The sequence below is a fragment of the Natrix helvetica genome, assembly GCF_964273705.1.
Source record: "Natrix helvetica genome assembly, chromosome: Z".
Taxonomy (NCBI): Eukaryota; Metazoa; Chordata; class Lepidosauria; order Squamata; family Natricidae; genus Natrix; species Natrix helvetica.
The window spans coordinates 25810597-25834438 of record NC_138554.1 but is presented as its reverse complement, the minus strand read 5'-3'; the positions used below and the strand labels follow the sequence as shown (position 1 = coordinate 25834438).

Sequence of the window (23842 nt, the reverse complement as noted above, 5' to 3'; positions counted from 1 at the left end):
ACCTTTGGTTATAACTCTAGGTGGGGGACCCTTTTGAGATACGATGTTTTTCTTTCCAGACATGATTCTCCTCTTAGGAAGGTGTCACCCCAAACCAAGGCATCAGTGGTGGTCCCTTTCTCTTGATTTCTTGAGTTATGCCAGCAGATAAGGAAAGGAAGCTTTGGAAGAGCAGAGCTGCCCAATCAAGGTTATTTTCCAGTTCTAATTCCTTTTCTAAATTAACCTATGCAGCATAGTAGGCATGTGAAGCATTGCAATGAGTAGCTACAACTGAATGCACCTAGAAACAAATTGGGTGAATACTTTGGGATTTACTACTGAGTAAAGTAAAGAGCGCCAAAGAATTGAGGCCTTTGAACTATGGTACTGGAGAAGGCTCCTGTGAGTTCTTTGGACTGTAAGATGATCAAACTGGTCAGTCCTAGAGGAGATCAACCCTGACTGCTCGTTAGAGGGCCAGATCCTGAAGATGAAACTGAAATACTTTGGCCACCTAATGAGAAGGAAGGAATCACTGGAGAAGAGCCTAATGCTGGGAATGATTGAGGGCAAAAGAAGAAGGGGGCAACAGAGAAAGAGGTGGCTGGATGGAGTCACCGAAGCAGTCAGCATGAGCTTAAATGGACTCCAGAGGATGGTAGAGGACTGGAAGGCCTGCAGGAATATCATCCATGGGGTCGTGATGGGTCGGACGTGACTTCGCAACTAACAACAACAATAACTGAGTAAACACATTCAGGTTACTTATAAAGAATTATTTGTAACATAGGGTTGACATGAGAGATCCTTGGTGCTCTCTGAGCTCGCTTGTTTTCTTACATATATTTCATTACCCAAACAAGTCTAGCACTGATGTTACCTAGTTTGGGTAATGCAACATCTGCAAGGAAATATGCAAGCTCAGAGGACACCAAGGATCCCTCATATCCGTGGTTAGGCTGAAGACTTTATTTCTTTGCTGGAGATGAGCTAGAGGTGTTTCCAGGTAAATCTATGCTTGGTTCACGCATCAACAACAATGATTTAACAGAATAACGCAATTAGAAGGGACCTTGGAGGTCTTCTAGTCCAACCTCCTGCTCAAGCAGGAAACCCTGTACTATAGTTTCCACCCATTGCTTCTTGTCCGGCCTTCAGATGCTTTGGAGAATAGCTTCTTCTTTGTGGCAGATATTGGAACACTGCTATTAGCTTTGTGTAAATATACCCAATTTGCTGGGCTCATTTATCATTAAACCAAACACCAAATCATAGCTTATCGTGATGTGTGATCCCAATCTTCTCATTGGGCCCATCGTTTTTCTGGTGGTAACCCTCAAGTGTTTCTCTTGCCAGATTGGCTGCAGTAATCAGTTAAAGAAGGCAGTTGGAAAAGCTGTACTGTGTCTTTGGTTTGCTATTGTCCTCAAGCTTTAAAAATGTGTAAGATTAAAAAGGTTCAACTCTCTCCTGGAATCTGGCAGCCCTTCCAATGTAATGGTGCAGCTCCAGAATTCTGAACTGATTTTTAAACTGGAGGGGAACTTTGAGTCCCATAGATTCAACCTATCTCAAAGGTGGCAGAGGAAAGACAGAGGAAATAAAATGTTACCCAGTGCAGAAATTGTGAAGTGGTAATGTATGCAATAAAGATCAAACATTTTATTGATCTGTTGACACCCAATGGTGTACTTGTAGGGTTGCTTCAGTCCAAAGGCTGAATCTATTTCTGAACGGAGTACTGAATCACATACAGTATATATACATTGAACAGGTCAGAGGATGGCAGAGGACAAGGCCATTAGCGCTTCATCCCTGTTAGCATGCATTTTCCTTTCCACAAAAATAATCTCATTTTGTATGTAAAAAAGTTAAGGTGTCAAGGAAGGGAACCTGTGAGCCCAGTTTTGCTGTCCAGAAAGTGGCTATCAATGCTTGGTCAATTGGAGAAACTTCAAGTGGACTGAACCATAATCATGCTAAAGGTCCAATATGGTCCAATACAAAATGTGCACATTGGCTTGTCTAATCTTTGCTGCTCTATGACTTCTTTGCAGAGGTTACTGGGTGGCCAACATAGAACTGCCTTTGAAGTTATTTTTAATTTTGGGGTAGATTTTCGGGTAGATTTTAATGTTGTTTCTAATTTTATTATTACTGTACAGTCTGTATACCGCCTCCTCTATGTATATATATGTATATGGTTTTTAACATTGACTGTACACCGCCCCAAGTCCCTTCGGAGAGAGGGAGCGGTTTATAAATCTAAATAAAGTAAAGTAAAGTAAAGAAGAGCAGCTTTAAATGTGACTTTTGAGGTGTCACCTGCTTGGTTTAGTACTTTCCCTTTGAGAACCACAGGATGGACGAGGTAAAAGTCAAGATTGCAGGTGTTTTATCTGGAGCTCTCAAAGGCAAATGATTCGTGGAAGGGCCTCATTCATAGCCAGAGTGGGCCCATAGGCTGTGCTGAAAGTTCCCCCATTCCTGCCATGTAACCTATAAATTGGAATCATAATTCTTACATAAACATACCTTCTAAAGATGCAGAAACAAGAAACAGATCATTCAACAGAGCAGGATAGCAATGAAAGAATCTTGAACAGGTTTCAGTTGAACTATGTGGCTTTGAAATTGGATAGTAGAAAATGCCTTGAATATTTTCTCTCTTTACATAACTTTAGGGGTACAGTCTAAACAAGAGGTCAGGGTTAGATTATCCAAAATATTAGCATTGGGTGGGAGTTGGAGAGAAAGAGCGGCAGAGAAATTTGTAAAAATGAGTTGTGCATAAAGACATATTTGGGGACGACAGACTAGGGGAAGTGTTTGTAGATGCCAGATATAGTTGCTGCAGCATTTCAAGATGTAGTGCAAAGTGTGAATATTAATCCGCTCATTACTGCAAAATTATGTTTAGTGCATGGAATTATTTTGGAAGTTTACAATTCTAATTGAACTTCATTGTTAAAAGCTATCCCTTTATTTTAACCTAAAGCTTTAAAGACATGAATGATAAATCTGTGTCCCCTTAAATTTGTTTGAATTTAATTGACTACCCTGGTTGCATCTGATGAGAACAGAAGTGCAGGAACACTTAAAACGGTTTCCATCTCTGCTATAGGAGAAATATGTTCAGCATAGAATCTTGGAAAATAGGGTCTATTTGGAGGAAGGGTAAGAGCTCAGTTTGGGGCTGGGAGGAGAACTATGTTTTCCTAAATGTAATATATTATTGAATTCAGTGGAACTTAAATTCAAAGCAAACATGCATAGAGTAAGAGAAAAATGCAGCTATAAGGTAGGTGGGAACAGTCAAATAGGGCCCCAAGACTTTGACTCCCTCGGGGTTGCGTCACCAAACTTTGTAGTAAATAGCCCTGTTTGTCTAAGGGCATGCCTAATTCTTTTTACAAGCAAAATAAGCACTAAAATAGATAGGTTAAGCATCTTGAACCTTTTCTAAAGCAATTAATCACCCCTACGAGTGTTGATACAGCGACTGTGATGAATGAATGTGGAGTGAAACACTTCATAGGGTCTTTTTTTTTAAAAAAAAGGATTTTATGAAAGTTTTAAAAAGAAAAAAAATGCAAAGTAATATGGAATAAGAAAGAAAAAAAAGAATTAAAGAGAAAGCTAAACTGTAACAAGAAAAAAGTAGAAGAAAAATAGGAAAGAAAGAAAAATATATAGAGGCTTCCAATTTTTACACCAGTAAATGTAAAGTTACTCTTTTTCTATAAAGTTACGCCATGAGTCTCTTCTTTCCATAATCTATTCTAATGGCCAAAACCACAGATCGGAAGTTCATTGTTTTGTGTTTTATGAAAAAAGTCTGCAAGTGGTTTATAGTGAGCAGTAGATGTAGATATTGTCTTTTCTCTAATCAAACAGGGCAATTTGGTCATTTCGGCAAGTTCTACCATCTTCATGGTTCCCCCTCTTTCTAACCAACAGTGCCCTACCATAAACTCAACATGAGGGGTTTCCAGACAAACTGGGGTGTGTGTCTTTGTGGGTGGAACAATAGTTGTCTTCTTGCAAATCACCTCTGGAGTTTCCTTCTTTATCTGAAGCCCTCTGTGTTTGTGTACTTTCTCTTGAATTTTTTTTTTCTCTCTTCAGAAGTTGTTGGGGAAGAGTTGAAGTTACCGAACAGCTGCAAAAAATCCAAATTTGACCATGTAAATACTTAATTTCATCCTGACCTTTGGTCAAACTGTGAAGTGCCAGAACTAAGCCATGGTATTAGGACATTTCAAAACCTCTCCTTTGTGTTGTTTGAAGGGGGGGTGGGGGGAGGGAAAGAAAGAAATTTGAGTTAACAACCTGAACAAACCAAGGCACTACTGTGGATAAGTGTATGAGGATAGAGTTGGGAGGACGCAATGGAATAGCCCATCTTGAATGCTAAAACGTGCCAACTCAAACTGCTATCTAGCTTTTAACTACTCAATTCAATTTATTTTTTTTAAAAAAGAAATGGCAATTACATGCCATTTTTAAAATATTTCATTCATATTAGTATTTTTTTTAGATAGTGCCCTGAGAAAGCCAGTTTGTTGAATTCTATTCATACATAGAATTAAATCAAAAGAAACTTCCCAGGACCTCTCATTACGCCTCTAATTATCTACCAGCAATCCTGCCATTGGTGACTTTTTGGAGGAAGATTGCATACAACCTTATCAGTTCAACTACTGTAGTAGGGTCATCAGCTGCCCAGGCTGGGAACGATGGGAGTTTTAATCTGGTGCTGCGGTAAATCATCCACTTTTCAGCAGCTCTTTATCTACTCCCCAAAATATTTATATAGCCAATTCAGAGAATTTGAAGCAGCTTGTGTTTGTTTCTTGAATATTGTTTACAACAACCTGTTTTATTACGGTTGGCAGCTGAGAATGAAACTACATTACTTAACCTGGGTGGTCCATTGCAAGCTAGGCATTTAGTCCTGGCATCTTTGGACAGCTGCCAGATCTCCAGTTTCTCAATAGAACTCATAACCAGCATTTATTCTAAGCTTCCTGCAGGGAAAGAAAAACAAGCTTTCCCCCTCAGGCATTTTTTTTAAAAAAATGAGTCTAATTAAGCACTTAGTTCAGTGTTTTTTCAACCTTGGCAACTTCAAGATGGGTAGACTTCAATTCCCAGAATCCTGTTGGCCAGGAGATTCTGGGAGTTGAAGTCCACCCATTTTAAAGGTGCCAAGGTTGAGAAACACTGATTTAGGTTTTCCTTGGGAATCTGAAACGACATTAACATTAGGTGTATCGTAGGTATCAGAAATGGTATATATACTCAGTAATCTGGCTCGGGGTGCTTGGAGGACACCAATTTAGCATCCCGGATGGTTCTTTATCTCCTTAAAGCTGAATTTAACCGATCTTGATCCTATCATCTAGGCATGCTAGCTATTCCTGCCAGCTTAGTATTACCCAAAAATTTGGTAAGTTCCCCTTCTACCCTCATTAAGTCATTTATGAAGATATTGAAGAATACTGGGTCTAAGATGGAACCTTGTAGTACCCCACTGCTTACTTCCCTCCCTTTAGATGTAGTACGATTAAGGACTACTCATTGAGTACTATTTGTCAGCCAGTTACAAATCCATCTGATGGTGATGTTATCTATCCCACCTTTTTCCAGCTTACTAGGAAGTTGGTTGCGATCTACTTTGTCGAATGCCTTGCTGAAGTTTAGGTATATTATGTTCACAACATTTAGCTGGTCTACTAACCTAGTCACTGTGTTGAAGAATGAAATAACATTGGTTTGGCATGATCTGCTTGTATTGATACCCTTGTCCCTCATAGTGAATTATTGCTAAACATTCTACTAATTCTACAAAGGGAAGTAAAAGAGGACTGGATCTCCTTGATGGAACATATTATTTCAAGCAGGAGAGTCCAATCCCTGGTGTCTTCTGGAAGGTCTAGAAAGACTCTTGAGATTTGACAGATTAACTTTGATACTTTTCTTCAATAAACAATATGGTAAATGTCCCCTGTTTTCCTGGCCTCTGCTGCGAAACAGGTTCAGAATTCGAGTGATTTGACAGTTGAAGTTACCTTTAATATAACTGTATCCTGAGCTACATGTGAAGGGAGAAAGCAAGTTTAAGAGACATTCCATGTGGCATATATTCATTCTCCTGGCAGCTATCTTAATCTGTTTAATGCACGATTTCCTCACTTCGGAAACTTTAAGATGCATGGACTTCAATTCCCAGAATTCTTCAGGAAGCATTTCATACTAGGGAATTGTAGGAATTGAAGTCCTCATATTTAAAGCCACTGAGGTTGGGAAACACGGGCTTAATGGTAGGGCTTGCCCTAAATCCTGAAGGTCTGCGTGCTTGCTAAACATTTTAGAATTGGGCTAGGAACATTGAGAATTGGAGTTCTGACATCTTTTAGAGCCTTAGATGAGTAATGTTAAACTTGAGGGATATAAATTTAAAATTGTATCTTATCTTCACAAATTAACAACCTGGGATCACCAAAATTGGCTTTTCCCCACATTTTTATTGCTCCAAAAGTATAACCTGCCGCCATTCACTTGTATATTTTCTTGCATGGTCAGTTCGTGACCTTGAAATCCTTGAATTTGGAAACAAGCAGATGGCTCTAGCAGCTTGTGTGTAGAGTCACACACATTGCATTGAGTCAAAGTGTGATAGGTTTTTGTTATATATGAACCAGCCATTTGACTTGATATCAAGTGTGAACCCAACCATTGAGGCTTACTCCTCCCAAAATTTAAAACAAATCATAGCTTAGCATGAAGTATCATTCTAAGTAGTGAACAGTGCAAATTAGCATGTTAACAATTAAAGCAAGTGGAAGAGCCACTGTACATCGCTCGCCCCTTTAAATTGCACTGCAATGAAGTGTCTTCCTCATGCTAAACTTTATGGTCCTAAATGCCAAGTTTGGAAGCAACCTATGCACATGTTGCGTTTTGCATCATGTAGCGCATATGTGAAGATGGTTCTTCTCCAGTCCCATGATTTTGGGGAAGGTCAAGCTGCTCTTTTCCAGTTCCCTCATTATATCTGCTAAATATTCCATCTTTCTCTATGGCTCCAGGCGAAGGCAGAAACATGACGTTCCTCAAACTGAGTGTGGGTGTTTGAATAAGGGCCTTCAGTGCTCCCCTTGCTGTTCGGGATCAAGGCGGGATAGGGGGGGTCCTTCCTGAATCAATGCTCCATTCATCCACTTGGCGTCATAGCCAGGGTAAGAGGTGGGAGAGAGAGAGATGATGGAATGCAAAGGCAAAGTGTGCCAGGAGTTATGGGGGTGCCCTTTGGTTGGAGATCATGAGACAAAATGTGTTGCCAGTCAGTGCTGGTTGGGAAGAAGTTTTGCGCAAAATGCTTCATTTCATTGTTGTCTCCTTCGCCTTGTTATGATGGATGGCAAATTTCAATTGGTTTACAAGTAGTTCTCAACTTACAACCATCCAAGATTGTTTTAAACTTTTATCTCTTTGCTCAGGTCTCTTCTCCCAATACTTGATAAGGTAATCCTCATTTGGAAACTGTTTGGTGACCATTCGCAGTTACAATGGTAACCAAAATGCAATGTTATAACCAGTGCTCAGATTTACAGGCTTTGCAGATCTGTAAGGCTAAAAATCATAAGCACAGTCCTGGTTTTGTTTAGTGACTGCTTTGCTTAATGATCAAATTGTCAGTCCCTGTTGTGATCACTGAATTAGAACTACTGTGTGAAATTGATTTTCTGAATGGTTGTATTGAAATACAGCTAGTCCTCAACTTACAATCACAACTGACCCCAAAACGTTTGTGGCTAAATGAGACTTTCGTTAAGTAAATTTTGCTCAATTTTATGACCTTTCCTGCCACAGTCGTTAAATGAATCACTGCAGTTGTTAAATTAGTGACATGGTTGTTAAGTGAATCTGGCCTCTCCATTGACTTTGCTTGTCAGATGTTTGCAAAAGGTGATCACATGACCCCGAGGCATTCCAGCCATCATAAATATGCATCAGTTGTCAAGTGTCTGATTTTTGATCATGTGACCACAGGGATGCTGCAACAGTCATAAGTATGAAAAGCTCATAACTCACTTTTTTCAATGCCCTTGTAACTTTGAGCAGTTACTAAATGATTTGTAAGTTGAGGACTATCTGTACTGTAATTTTACAGGATTGTTTGAGCATATTTTATATTATACATTGGAGCTGTGACATTGGTTGAGGAGTGGGCAAAGGCTGCTTTTGGTGTTAAGTGGCATCCTGGATATAGGGCTCTAAAAATTGGGCAGGACACAGCAAAGTTTTGAGTTTTGCAAAAGTTTAATTTAAATATTAATGTAGTTAAAAATAAATTTGATACAATTAGATTGTATTCTAATTGTATTCCTATTTATTTGATACTTCTTTCTTTCACATTAAAATTTGTCAGAATATTCATGAACTGGGAGAGACATGGTAACAAAGTCGGCCAATGAATAGGCATGGTAACAGGTCAGCCAATGGGGCTTGTTTGGAAACAGAAACTTAAGTTTGGGCATGGCTTAACTGCAGTTCGGATAGTGCTGTGCAAAAAGAAACAGAAATCTAGTCTGGACTTGTCTGCTGAAATGAAACTGTTCTCTGCTGTTGATATTGTATATCTTTATTCATATGATATTATGTATATAAATAAGTTAATGAATCTTTCTGAATCTATTTTCTGTGTGTACTTTCTGGATTTGATTTTTGTAACAAACTGACAAAATTCACATTTTGATACCAGTTCAAGAGAGGACACGTGTTGTCCTCCCTTAACTGCTTAGGGGCCCACTAATAATTAAAATTTTTACAAAATGTAGGTATAATTTGCATCAATAGCATTCCTGTAAAAACAGAAGCTGTGGCATTTGAAAATTATTGTAATTGCAGCCTGGTAGACGTTTAGGGTGCCAAATCACGCTTGCCCTCAACAAAATATGAATTATGCATGGAAATCAACAATAACAAAGAATATCATTGGTAACTGAGAAGCAGGAAGCTCAAAACGCCACTTAAGCGTGAATCAAAACTGGCTTGAGATAGTTAAAATCTCAGATATTTAAAAATGTGGAGGTTCTGGTGTTTTAACAACAAAGGGGACAAGTAACCACAGAATTCTGCTGGCAGCGAAAAGGGATGGAATTTCCCATCTTCAAGTCGATACTGTCTGGAAAGAGATGCCAGACATGAGCAGGTGGGTTTGATCCAAAAATAACTAGAGGGAATGAATGGCTGGGGGCCAAACAGTGGAATAACTTTGGAGTTTCAATACTTCCATTTTGAGTTTCGGCTCCATTTAAAAGAAAAAGAAAAGATCAATGGGGCAGACAAAAACTCATAGTAAATGTGTTATATGGCGGAATGAACGAAAGGATTTTAATTAAACCATGCTGGATTATTTGTAAACCTTTCTGCTTCTTAGAACTTTTAATTCTGCCTCCCCCTTTTGAAATGTTGCTCTGACATAAAGTAGGGAAGAGAACAAAACAGGTTAATACAGGTTTTACATAAGTTTGATCGATACCAGGGGAGTGGAGTTGGTTCCCGAAGAAAATGATTCAGGATCCTAAATTGGAAGAGGGGGTAAAATTGATGTAGAGATTTATGGGGGTGCTAGGTTTGTGGGGTGGAAATAAAGACTTAGCAGGGCACAATATTTTTCCTATTCCATGTTATGCTTAACAGAGCTAAAAAAAAAAACTTTACTGCTAACTAAAGTCGCCAAGGGCTTTGTTAATGAAATGTCCTGACAACAAAATATGTTAGCAAATCTGGCTTGCATATTTTCTATTTTAAAAAATCTACCAATATGAAGGAACGCTTTATATTTATTTACTGAATATGCACATCATTTGTATTTTTGGAAAAATGGGTAATAAAAAAAACTAGAACGATGACTCATTTCTTTGAAAATAGGAATAATTTAACTTGGCGGCTTTAAAAAAACAGAAACAATAGAAACAAGAGTGCTGATATGCTCAGGAATCCAAATTCCATGTCATGCATTGGATTTTGGGTGGAATTCAGGATGACGAAGTTCTAATTACAGATATCATAAGCCAGTTTTGTATTTAAGCATTATCTGGTTGCCATAAGTGACAGAAGAATTATGGGCAGGTTTAACAATCAGGCTGATGGGAAAAGGTTGTCTTCCCTTTGTGGTCTAAAGTTAGTATAAAAATTTCTGATTCATTACAGACGTTCAGCAAGAAACCCAGAGCTTAAGATCTCTTTTCTGTCTGATCCCAGTTGGCCAATAAATTCTTTTGTAGATTTGGAACCTTCATTTACAAGGCTGTTATGAGAAGTGAGTTCGTATTTCCTCACGTCTGGCTTGTTTGATAAACCTGGATTAGGACAATATATTATTCTAGACCAGTGGTTCCCAACCTTTTTTTGGCCATGCCCCACCTAAACATCTTTAAAATCCTGATTCCTCCCCACCCCCGGGCCCTGTAACTTATAATTCTTACTTTACTCAAAAAGTGAACTCTACTCACATGGAGGAAGCCTAAAAGACCCTTAACTTGGTTTAAACAAGGTTCAAATTGCCCCCATTAAAATCAAATTGCCCCCATTAAAAAACAAATTGGCCCCCTGTGGGGTGCAGGCCCCACATTGGGAAGCACTGTTCTAGACTCAATTCACTTTTGTTAAGAGCTGGAAAAAGAAACAAGGAAGGAAAGAAAAGTCTGCAAAGAGGAGAGAGAGGTAAAGATTAAAGAACTGACCAAATCTGAATTCACCAATTGGTTAGGGTTAGAATTACATACAATAACAAGGTTGGAAGGGACCTTGGAGGTCTTCTAGTCCAACCCTCTGTTTGAGCAGATCTTGCACCATTCTAGATAAATGGCTGTCCAATCGCTTGAAACCTCCAGTGATGGTTAAATTTGATACCTTCTGAAAAGCTTAAAACATATGCTCTATCTTTCTCAAAAGCAGATTGTTTCAAATTGGGGGGGGGTCTTGTACTTGTGAGTTTCCCCTTAAAGCGGTGTTTCTCAGCCTTGGCAATTTGAAGATGTTTGGACTTCAATTCACAGAATTTCTCAATCATCATGGCTGGCTAAAGAATTCTGGGAGTAGGAAGTCCATGCTATCTCAAGTTGTCACTGAGAAACACTCCTCTAAAGCATCACATTTATAACAGAATCTTCTGGGCTTCCTTTTGCAGATTAACATCAAATTCACCAGGGATCATGTCAGAAGGGGATCGACCAAAAAGCGGTCTCAGTTTAGCCAGCAGTACAGCCACCATCTCTTCAGTTTCCATGGGATCAAAGGTGAGGACCTGGAATTGGTGGGAATTGATGGGAATCTGACAAATGAGACATAAAAACGAGTCATTTACCATTTATTCACCTATATTTGTTTTTTTTTAGTGTTGTTGGGCTGTCATTCAGACTTATTTTCAAAGAACTTCAAAGTAATTGGTTATCTTTGGGGTCAAACACTTGTGCTTTTTAAAGGAAAATTTCAGCTTGTGATCTTCAGTTCCTTAGAAAGATAAAGCACTTTTCAAGGAATAACGCCACAATATAATAGCCTCCTATGCACCTAGATAAACTTTTAATGGTTTAAATATCTTATTTATACCTTATGGTGCATTAATAACAATTAAAATGTCAATTGCTTACTATGAGAAATAGGACGCTCGCTCCCTTTGGGGCTAAGGCTAAGCAACATTATACAAAGCACAGAAAAGGAATTAAAAGTAATAAATAAAAAATAATGGAGGCAAGTAAAGAAGGAAAACAAAATAAGATACAGTTAAATCCATAAATATATGAACCATTCACCGTGTATTTCTGTCCTAGTTCAGACTACACTGACATTCATCAATCAAATCCAGCCATACATTTGCACATTGCTTTGAGTCTTTGAACTTCTCCTTTTGAGGATCTTATCAATTTCATCCAAACAAAACTTACTTTCTTCCACTTCCTTTTGATCCATTCACTTTTTTTCTGCCTCTAATGGTTACAACTAATGAATCAACATTTGATCCAAAAAGCAGACCTTAATACCTGCGGTGAAAACATCAGGAAGAAAAATAAAAGTTTTCTGACACAATTCTCATTTGTTCTTTGTATATGGCCAGCTTCCTTGATATTTCCTACAATGATTCACTTTTATGTTCAGCTCACATTCATTCATTCATTCATTTTCATTACAAGAAGTCCTTAACTTACAACCATAATTGAGCCCAAAATTCCTGAGTGAGAAATATGTTAAGTGAGTTTTGTCCCATTTTACAACTTTTCTTGCCACATTTGTTAAGTGAATCACTGCAATTGTTCAATTAATAACATGGTGGTTAAGTGAATCTGGCTTCCCCACTGACTTTGCTTGTCAGAAGATCGCAAAAGGGGGATCCCACAACTCTGGACACTGCAACCGTCATAAATGTGTGTCAGTTGTCAAGCATCTGAGCCACGGCGGCACAGTAGTTAGAGTGTAGTACTGCAAGGTACTTCTGCTGCCTGCTGGCTTCCTGCAGATGGGCAGTTCGAATCTCACCAGGCTCAAGATTGACTCAGCCTTCCATCCTTCCGAGGTGGGTAAAATGAGGACCCAGATTATGAGGGGCAATATGCTGACTCTGCAAACTGATTAGAGAAAGCTGTAAAGCACTGTAAAGCTGTATATAAACCTAAGTGCTATTGCTATCTGATTCACATGACCACAGGATGCTTCAATGGCCATAAATGGTCATAACTGACTTTTTTCAGTGCCATTGTAACTTCGAATAGTCACTAAATGAACTGTTGCAATTTGAGGACTCTGTTTCACTCACTCACTCATCCATTCCATCTATTTTACTATATTCCCACTGTTGCAATTTATATTTGGATTTTTCCTGGATTTCACCCAACTCTCACTTCAGTGTAACTGAGTGTATAGATGCACATTCGTTTCACTTCTTTTGGCAAGTATGTTCTTCATAAGAGACCACATAAGCTATCTTCTCAGGTCTTTTTCACCTCTCCCTCAATATATCCCTCAAATACGTTGTTAATGTAACTCTTCCCTCTTATTTCTAATTTTGAGGTTTTAAATTCCTAAAGAGCAGCAAAACCACCTTTTTTCCTGCTATGGGCCAGAGAAAAAGATATGGTTTTCTTAACAGAGGTTTTAGCAATAGCACTTAGATTTATATACCGCTTTATAGTGCTTTAAAGCTCTAAGCGGTTTACAGAGTCAGCCTATTGCCCCAACAATCTGGGTCCTCATTTTACTTAACTGGGAAGGATGGAAGGCTGAGTCAACCGTGAGCCTGGTGTGATTTGAACTGCTAAATTGCAGGCAGCCGGCAGTCAGCAGAAATAGCCTACGGTACTGCAACTATACCGTGGCTCGTTTTAGGTTCAGTTCTTAGCTTTTCAACTAGGACTCTTGCTTTGAAACTCTGGAGAACTATGTTTAAGATCAGTAATGCTGAGCTAAGCAGATAGGTAGCTCAATAGAGAGAGTGCTGTTTATATAGTAAGTTGATTTTGTTCTTGTTTATTTTGTAAAAAGTTTTTTTATTTTCTATTTTAGTCTCATACATATATTTACAGGTACACATTTACATAGTTATTGTTCTTATTATATTTATCACTTTTACACATTTATTTTTCCATATAAAGAATTAAAATATACATTCGAAATGTAAGCTTTGCTTACCATCCCATAGACCTATTTTATGTTATAACCACCCTACTTTTCCTTCCTTTTCTCCCTCCCTCCCTTCTCTACTTCCTTCCTTCCTCTTCTCCTTTCCCTTTCCTTCTTCCCCTTCCTTTCCCCTACTCTCTTCCTCTTCCCCTCCCTACTCCCTCTCCTTCTCTTCTGATCCCTCTCTGACTTCCTCTCCTTTCCTCTTTCTTCTTTCCCTCTCCTTTGCTCTCTTCTCCTCAGTAAGTTGATTTTGCATTTACCCATTTGTTTCTCCATAGCCAAATGCAGCCCGGCCAGTCCGGAAAGTGCATACATTTGGGAAGAGAGCAAACTCCATCAAGAGAGATCCTAACTCTCCTGTTATAATGCGTGGCTGGCTTTATAAGCAGGTAAATAGTTTCTGAGAAATGCAACTTTCTTAGTTTGAGGGATGATGGACTTTTAAGGGAGATCTATAGGAAAGAAACGGTATTAATCTAAGTAGCCCAAAATCAGAAGGAGTCTGATAGCACCTTTTAAGATTTTTAAGTAATCTATATTTTAAAGCCTCAGCTTTCACAAAATTGATTACAGAGACTCCTTGACTTAGTATCACAATTGAGGCCAAAATTTATGTTGCTAAGCGAAACAGTTGTTAAGTGAGTTCTGCACCATTTTACGACCTTTCTTGCCACAGTTGTTAAGTGAATTGTTGCAGCTGTTAAGTTAATAACATGATTGATAAGTGAATCTAGCTTCCCCACTGACTTTGCTTGTCAGAAAGTCACAAAAAGGGATCACAACACCCTCGGGACACCATAATTGTCATAAATATGAACCAGTTGCCAAGCATCCGAATTTTGATCACACGAACGTGGGAATGCTGCAATGGTCATAAGCATGAAAAACAGTCCTAAGTCATTTTTTTCAGTGCCATTGTAACTTCGAATGGTTACCATAAGTCCGTGATGGCAAACCCATGGCACATGTGCCACAGGTAGCATGCGGAGCCATTTGTTAGGGCCCGCGAGGTGTTGCCCTGTCAGCTCCAATACGCATGCACTTGCTGGCCAGCTGACTTCGGCATTTTTTCCCCCCTTGTTTTTTGCCTTCCCTGAAGCCTCCGGAAGGCAAAAAACAACCTAACGCTTAAACTGGAAGTTTGGGAAGGGACGAAGGCTCCGGAGGGTGAAAAACAGCCCTACAGGAAAACTCCAGTGATTCACTTAACAAATGTGTAAAGAATTCGGGCAAAAATGGCTTAACAAATTTTTCACTCAGGAACATAAATTTTGGGCTCAATTGTGGTTCTAAATTGACAACTACCTGTATACAAATGGTTGTTAAGCCAAAGAGTACCTGTACTTTGCTGAAGTATGTTGTTTTCTTGCTTTCTTGAGTTCAGAAACATGCTAAAACAGCAGCTAGTTTTAAATTGGGTTTAACATCCTTTAAAAATTGAACGACTCTTCACAATTCCCTTTTAAAACCCCAGGGAAAAAATGGAAAATTCTGATCATGAGCACTAAAGGATCCTGACTCATTTGATATCATTGTACAACTGTGAAGGATCTGGGCCCTACAAAGAGTGAAAATCAGGCAATCCTGTTTTACTGAGGTAAAACTTTGACGCAGCTTTTGCCTAACCCACCATCTTTTCCTTTTGGTTCTTTTAGGATAGCTCTGGGCTGAAACTATGGAAACGGCGATGGTTTGTCCTTTCCAATTACTGCCTCTTCTACTACCGAGGTAATTTGGATTTTCGCGACTTTCTGTTTCAGTTTTCCTTGAGATGGAAGCAAAGCATTTGGAGGTAGGACTGTTTTGTAGCTCAGGAGATGAGGCAGAGATCAAAGCAACATCCCCAGGTTCTGAGGACAGAAGTTTAAAAAAGAAATGCAGGTAGTCCTTGGTTTATGACTGTTCACTTAATGACGGTTTGGAGTTGAGGAACATTGCTGTAAGCGTAACATAGTTCCTTGAAACAGTCATGTTGGTGGAAATTGGGAAGTTGTAACTTTCTGAGCAGGAGCCCTGGGAAGCAACACTGAAGTTTATTTCTGTGGGATTTTGTGGGTTGTATTCCAGATAGCCGTGAAGAGATGGTTTTGGGCAGTATCCTCCTCCCCAGCTATGAGATTCGGACAGCTTTCTCCAAGGAGAAGAAGAACCGTCGCTTTGTATTCAAGGTCAGGAGGAAGGACTTCATTTATGCTTTTGTCTCTCCTGTGATGATGGAACTTTTCTTAAATGTCCATGGTCACTGTTTCCTTGAAACCACACTAGAATCTGACCATTGCCTCAGCTTTAACGAGGCAATATCTATGTGTGGCGAATACTGAGCAGAGCATATCTTTCTCCTTCTGTCCTGGCTACTTTTTACAGAGGCGCGATTTTGAGCGTTTTAACAAACTGCATCACTGTTTGGTTTGGTGGTAGCAGTGCCTCAGATAGAAAGTCCATACAGAGAGTGGTAAGGACAGCCGAGAAGATTATAGGAAGCTCACTTCCCGTTATTCAGGGTACGGCTTATAAGCGCTATGTGCTTAGAGCTCAAAGCATTGTTAGAGACCCCACATACCCACTTTATGGTCTATTTCTGTTGCTCCCCTCTGGGAGGAGGTTTTGAAGTATCTATAGCAGGACTACTAGATTGTGCTTTGTTCCTTATGCCAGCTGTCTTGTAAACTCGCAGTATTTTTTTCACTATGTACTGTATACATATATATCTGCAATAAACTATGATGTTTCTCTGCGACATATGTGTGTGTAAGTGAGTGTATGCATAATAGTTATCCTTTGAGAGCTGAGTGCAACAAAATTTAATTTTAATGTATGCTGATTAGTGTATATTTAAAGTGTCAAAAGTTTCAATTCCTATTCTGTTCTATTCTGTTCTGCTTCTATTCTATTTCTATTCTGATTCTAATTCTAATTCTATTCTTTATTTGCCTCTGTTGTTGGCTCATCTATCTAACACAGGTAGCCTTCCGTTTATGACCAGTTGCTTAATGGCAATGCAAAATTATGACAGACTTTGAAAAAGCTACTTTGGGACCTATCCTTGAAGTTACAAATGCTGTTGCCCCTCCCTCCCAGTCAACTGATTGCATTTTGGGTGATTGGCAGCTGGCTCACATTTTCCAGCAGAAAATGGCAAAAGCCACCTATTGGATACATTGGATTTGGTTAATGACCATGGGATTTGCCTAATGACGATGCTGTTTGCTTGACGACTGTGATAACTCGCTTTACAAATATAATACAAATGGTCATAAGATCAAGTCAAGTCATTTGGTGGCATATTTAATGACCACAATGACTTATAAGCAAAATTCCAGGCTCAGTTGTAGTTGTAAGTTGACGACTACCTGTATCATATATTGATTTAGAATCTTTCAGCTTGCGCAAAGGAATTTAAGGGCACATGTGCATCCAGCTTCTAAGAAAGAAGCTTCACTTCAGCTAGTTTAAAAGCTGCATCAACTAGGATTTCTTGCTCTGCCTGGTAGCAGCGGATTTACAGAGACTTTCAGACAAAAGAACACAAAACACAGAATAATAGGGTTGGAAGGGACCTTGGAGGTCTTCTAGTCCAACCCTCTGTTCAATACCATGAGATGCATAGATTGGAAGATGTAGAAATGGTACCAAATCTAATGCAGGATCTCTTTTGGGTTTTTTTGGGGTGTTTTGAGTTAGGGTTTACTCATGGTGACTGCCAGGGCAAATCCCTGCAGTGTTCTTGGCAAGGCTTTGGAATTGCTTATGGAAGCTCCTATCCTACCTTTAGGGCAGTGAAGAGCCACATTGGATGGCAGACAGGGGCAATCCAAGCCCATTCATTGTCCTTCACTGACAAGAGGCTGCCCAGAATGCTTTGCCACTTCATTTGGTATTTCTAATGGGTGAAGAAGAATGGATTGTGAGATAGCCACCTGGTGTCTCCTTGCTTTGGCAGTCATGCAACTATCCTACAGAGAGCCATGTTTCTCAGCATTGGCAGCTTGAAGACGTGTGGACTTCAACTCCCAGAATTCCCCAGCCAGCCATGCTAAGGAGTTTTGGGAGTTGAAGTCGAGATATCTTCAAGCTTCCGAGGTTGACAAATACTGCTGCAGAGTTATCTTGAAGCACCCCACAAAAACAAATGAGCAACACCCCATCTGCTAAAAAACAGAGTAACATTCTTTGCCAGTAGTAGTATAGGAAACCAACAATTCCCATTCTCTCTTTTTCTGCTGGTGTTCTAAGTGTATCTTCTGCCCTCTTCAGGAGGCTCCAACCACTACAAGGAATTTCTTTCCCTTTGCTTTTTTCCCATAGGCTGAACACCCTGGCATGCGGACTTACTATTTCAGTGCAGACACCCAGTTGGATATGAATAGCTGGATCAGGGCCATGAACCAGTCAGCTGCTGCTGAGTGCAACTGTGGAAACCTGTAAGGGCTGGGTATGGGGACAGGCACACAACCCTGTTGTGGGTGCATTGCCGATTTTGTGTAGTCAGATGTCTAAGGAGTTGGGGCGTAATGTATTGTAGAAAGTTCCAAAAAGAATAATCTCTTGGAAAGAGAGAGAATGCTATTTAAGTAAGAATTGGTCAGGGGGAAAAAAGGGATAGTGGAAGAACAGAACAATTTTCTGGAAAAGAAAAACCTAGATCTATCAGTTATCCTTGTGGAAGAACTGGGAAAGATCTTGGTAAAGTCAATTGGACAGAGCAGCATTTGATGGAAGAGGAGGAAAGCAGATTTTGTACTGGGAATAATGGGCAATATTATGGAGACCTGGAACAGTCACTTGGATTTATTGGTCTAGTCTAGCGGTCAAGTACAAGACTAGAAACTAGGAGTCAGTGAGTTCTAGTCCTACCTTAGGCAGGACAGCTAGCTGGATGACTTTGGAGCAATCACCAGGAGACTGTGAATTCTAGTACCACCTTAGGCATGAAAACAAGGTAGACTTTGGGCCAATTAGCAATCACCAGGAGTGTTAGTTCTAGTTCTGCTTTAGGCATGACAATCAACTGCATGTCACTTTGGGCCAATTGCCAGGAGACTGTGAGTTCTAGTCCTGTTTTAGGCATGAAAGTTGGCTGGGTGACTTTGGGCCAGACACTCACTCTCAGCCCAACACACCTCAGAGGATTTTTATTGTGAGGAAAATAGGAGAAGGAAGGTGCATGGAATATGTTTGCCCCTTTGAGTTATTTGTAAAATCAATAAAGGTGGTTTACAAAATAAATAATTAAAATAAAAAATTTCCCCTTCTGCTCCACCTCAGCAATCAAGGGGGTCTCCACAGCCAGTCAGTGTCTGCCCACACCAGCTTTGAGGACATCCGGCTTCCCCAGGGTGATTGTGCCAAAAGCACCGAGTCACTAGAAGTTGCCCATCTCTCAGAGATCCAGGAAGCCCGGGACTCCTCGTCCGAGAGCCTCCACCTGCCTGACATCCAGACAGGATCTCCTTGCGTTAAGAGGGCTTCTTTATCTAGTTCACTCAACGGGAGCTTCTGCTGTGAAAAGAAAGAGCAGCCAGAATTGAGGTAAGGAGAAGCAAAACCAGTTTCATTGCTGTGGATGCTGTAGAGCACAGGTGTCAAACTCACCGCGTCATATTGCTGTCATGTGATGTTTCCAGGGGTGGGTTCCGGCAGTCACTACTGCTGGTTAGCTCATGGACATGCCACATGTGCATGCACAGTGCAATAAAAATTGCTCTGCACATGTGCAGAAGTAAAAAACAAGATGGAGCCACCCGGAGAACCAATTTGGAGGCATGTCAAGTCTGGGTCATTGCCGGTTTCAGCTTGTGATGTTTCCCCCATTCGCGGAGCTGGTGTGGGCGTGGCCTATGTGTGACGCATCTGCCCTGTGGGCTGCCAGTTTGACACCCCTGCTGTAGAGGAGGGATGTCCAATCTTGGTAACTTTTAAGATCTGTGGACTTCAAATCCCACAATTCTTCAGCCAGCTTGCCTGGATGGGGAATTCTGGAAGATAAAGTCCACAGGTCTTAAAGTTGCCAAGGTTGGACACCTCTAGTGTAAAGAATGGGAAGGATGTAGTAACAGAGGCTGTCCAAAGCCCTGTTGAAACAGGGCTTAAGTATCACCATGATTGACTTTATCTTCTCCTTCATCTTCTCTTGGCAGCTCCCTGTCATCCCAGACACATGGATGTCCCTCTCCTATTAGTTGCACCAAGTTCGCTTCCCGGCCACGGACCCCACTACCACCTTCATCTGAGAGTCCACCTCCTCCTTCTCCATCTCAGATATCTCAGCCTTCGCCTGTGTTTTCACTGCGTTCCTCGCGCGCTTATTCCCTCCCAGTAGCCCCAGCCGAGTCCCCAAAGTTGCCACAGGCTCACCTTCCGAAGATGCATGATGCCCACCGGAGCCCTCATGATGCCCATCGGAGCCCTCCGCGATCTGTAGTTGCACAGGCTGCCTCCTGTGATGACCTCTCTATCATGAGCTCTTCAAGGACTCTGCATGCCAACATTCCCATGGGGAGGGTGGACATTGCCCCCAACAAAGGCCTTCCCAATAACCCTTATGCTGTTGCAACACCGGCCCACAAAGGTCACTCTCTGACCCCTGCAGACCGGTATGATGTGTTCCCTACTTCTGAAGACTCCTATGCCAGGCGCTACGCTCAGAGTCCTCATCTCCATAGAGTCCGGCCTGTGGGTGAAGATGGCTTAGCCCCCTCAATAGGGAGACCGCAACAAAACAGAGTAAGTGGAAATTACTTACTTCAGTAAGCACAGCAATCTCATTGGAATATGTTCTTCCTGAGCTTAAACTAACCATGGTCCTCCTGGATTTTTGGAAGGCTCTGAGGATGTGATTGTCGGAGATGACTGGGCTGAGCCCTCAAGAGAGGAGTCGAACATGTCATCAGACTTGACATCACTTTGCGCCCACAAGAAATCCAGTCCACTTTGAATTCCATTGAGTCTTATCTACCACCAATTTGCTTTAGTAGTTCAGATTTTTGTAGAGCACAGTTCCCCAACCTTTTCGGCTTTGCTGACCAGGGGCAGAGAGGGGATGATTTTGTGCAAGTGGTGGGCAGGCGCATGCACAGGCAGCTTCATTCGTGCGAGTAGCGGGGACACACACCAGCTGCTCTAACAAATGGAGCTCACCTGCACACGCACACACTCTGTTTGCGAAAGTGGGGATGCACAATTTTTCGTGTTTCTTGTGTTTCTACTGCTGGTTCAGTTTGTATGTTTATTTTATTGATTCATTTTTGAGTTTTGATGCTGTTTTAAGGTAAGATGAGGCCTGTACAAATCAAGTAAGCACACAAATTGAATTTGGTCTGTAATCTGAATTTGAATTTTTCCAGTATGCTACTTGGAGAGTCCAAGCAATGGGTTAATCTCAGCCAATCTGCCCAGGATTGAATTGAAACTTTAGCCACGCCTCTGGTGTTGCCTTGACTTGCCAGATTTTCAGTTCAGTCAAAACCCAGTGGACGCGTTTCTTAGTTTCTCTTCAGTCCTTTCAGATTGGCTTGGACTCTCAAACACTTTTCTGCGTTAATTTGAGTTTTTTTCCTTTATTTTTCCTTCCCTAGAGAGCAGGAGAGGTGAGAAGATCCTTTTGCATATCCTTTTCTCTACCTTCTCGTTTTTCCCCTGCTTCCACAATGTCCTGGGCTCGCTCAGGTGTCGCTGAGGTTGCTGGCAGCTGCCGGTGGGAGCATGGGGTTGGAGTGCCGACGCCCACGCGATCGTGCTTTTTCTGCTCTTCTGCCCGATTGATTTTTTCCGGCACGGGTTTCTGTTGCCACTGTCTGCGCTCACTGGGGAGCCAGCTGTTTTTCTGCCTGCCAGTGCCTTTCTTCCTGCCCTGCTCCCTACAGATCGTCACTGGTGGTGGGAGTAAGATTAACTCACACCTGAGCACTGCCTTTGGCTTATTACTCCTGCCTGCTGCCTTCAGTGTCTCCCCCTTCGGAGCGCTAAGGCGTTTTGTTCCAAGGTCACCTGGGTGGTGAGTGAAGAGCCCCTAGTCCCTTCCAGTCACCCAGATTTCTGTCATGGCAGAGCAGGCCCTTGGGGATAATAGCCAGCCTAGTCCCCCCACCAGCACAATTCCTCCTAGACAGGCTAGCAAGGTGGCAAGGGAGGCCCTAAAAGCCAGTAAACCTTCCACCAGGCAGGACAAGCAGCTGGGGTCAGGCCTTGATAAAGATGCCCTCAGGCGGCAAAAGGCCTTGGAAAAACAATTCCACAAGACCCAGCAGCAGGCCCAGGCCTCCAATCAGTTTCCCCCCAGGGATCCTTCACAAGAGGTCAGACCAGGGCAAAGGCCTCCCATTTCTGAAAGTGAAGGGGAAGGGGAGGAATTTTCCCCTCAGGCTTCACTGGCCATGGCTGCTTCCCCAGGCTCACCAGGGGCTTCAATGGCTGACCATGCAGACCTTTTAGAATGCCTATCAGAGGGAGAAGGGGATCCAGTTCCCTTGGGCCATCTGGCTCCACAATGTCCGCTCACCCATCCGCCTCATAGAGGTCGCCTTGCGGAAGATCGGGGACCCGATCTCTCTGCCGAAATGCAAGATGTCATTACCAGGGCCATAGCCTAGGGCATTGAGATGCCAGTGGGGCAAGCACCCCCGCAAGACCCATCACATTCAGGTCCCAGCTCCTCCCAGGGAGGTGGTACAGGCCCCACGGCCTGCTTCCCCCCATTGGACAGCGAGGAATCTGCCTGAGACGAAGATATCATTCCTAACCCTGAGCCTGAATTCTCAGGGGATGAATCGGCTATTCCGGACAAACTTGCCTTCTCCGGCTTATTCAAACAGGCTAATTTCAAGACTATTTTGAATAAGGCGAAGGCCTCTACCCATTTGGGCTCTACCACTACGGAGCAGGCTGCTCCCGATCCCTCGGACCTCAGTGAAGGTTTGTTCGAGGAGCCTGTGCAGGCTCAAGAAATCGTACCTATTCCCAAATTATTTCTCAACATGGTATAGAAACAATGGGCTCAGCCAGCCACCCTTGCCACCCCTAGTGGTAGTGACAGGAGACTATATACAGTGGATGCTAGTCTGGAGGACTTGCTGAAGCTGCCCCCAATGGATGAGCCGGTGGCTGCGATCACTTCTTCCTCAGTACTTCCCCCCCGACCTCCTGGAGGGTTTCAAGACTGAGGACAAGAGAGCAGAGAAGTCCTACCATAAAGCTCATCAGGTGGCCGCTTGGGCAATTAAAACGTCCGCCTCTCCTTCTTTCCTCTCTAGAGCCTCCTTTCTTTGGTTAAGGCAGTTACTCACTAAGCTTCTGGCGGGAGATACCAGACTTAGGCAGGATGTTAACAAAATTATTGTGGCCACTGAATACACTGCAGATGCCACCCTGAACGCCGCAAAGTTTGCTTCTAGGCCTTAGCTTCCAATGTTACCACCCGTCGCCTCCTATGGCTTAGACATTGGAACGTTGACATGCGGTCCAAGTGTAAGCTCGCTTCCGCCCTGTTCAAGGGAGGTAAACTTTTTGGGGAGGCGTTAGATCCAGTCCTCATAGAAAATAAGGACAAAAAAAAAAGGTTATGCCTTCAGTCACCAAGAAGTCTGATCGCAAGGGTTCCAATTTTTATAGGAAGCAGTCCTTTTGGGCTTCTGACCAGCCCTCAACTTCGGGCACCTATCAGAGGACCTACCCCCAAAATGCAGACAGGCCTCAGGACCGCCAGTCCTTTCGCGACAGAGGCCGCCAGCAGAATTTCTCCAAGGAGCCCTTCCGTGGGGGATCTGGCTCCAAAGCCGTCCGTCGGTATAAGTAACCATCAACAGAGGGCTCCCATTGGCAGGCATCTGCAACTGTTCCACGCCCATTGGGAGCGCACCACGTCAGACCAGTGGATCCTCCAAACCATCCACATAGGTCTAACGCTGGAATTCCTCTCGCCCTGGGGTCTTTTTCCACTATCACAGTTTATTGGACCTGTTGGGTTTTTTGGACTAGTTTGGAGTTCTTATCAATGCGTACAGTTCCACGCCTTCATTGAAAATCTGGCAAGTCAAGGCAACACCAGAGGCGTGGCTAAAGTTTCAATTCAGTCCTGGGCAGATTGGCTGAATTTAACCCATTGCTTGGACTCTCCTCGCAGCGTACTTCAGGTAAGACAGTGGTCATTCTCATGAATCTCTCTGTTTTTGCC

At 42.0% G+C, this 23842-nt stretch overlaps 1 protein-coding gene across 5 annotated transcripts in view; it reads left to right on the top strand.

The window, feature by feature from the left end:
- The window catches only part of PLEKHA4 (pleckstrin homology domain containing A4), an 82102-nt gene that overhangs the window by 27411 nt on the left and 30849 nt on the right, over positions 1 to 23842 (top strand). For 4 of the 5 annotated variants that reach the window (XM_081970782.1, XM_081970780.1, XM_081970783.1 and 1 more), the window contains exons 2-8: positions 11186 to 11294; positions 13953 to 14063; positions 15330 to 15402; positions 15742 to 15842; positions 17980 to 18095; positions 18940 to 19203; positions 19812 to 20397. In XM_081970782.1, the coding sequence (XP_081826908.1) occupies positions 11211 to 11294; positions 13953 to 14063; positions 15330 to 15402; positions 15742 to 15842; positions 17980 to 18095; positions 18940 to 19203; positions 19812 to 20397 (1335 nt within the window). In that variant the 5' untranslated portion in view covers positions 11186 to 11210. Of the gene's footprint in view, positions 1 to 11185; positions 11295 to 13952; positions 14064 to 15329; positions 15403 to 15741; positions 15843 to 17979; positions 18096 to 18939; positions 19204 to 19811; positions 20398 to 23842 lie in introns of those variants that run through there. The other variant, XM_081970784.1, reaches the window with a different exon arrangement.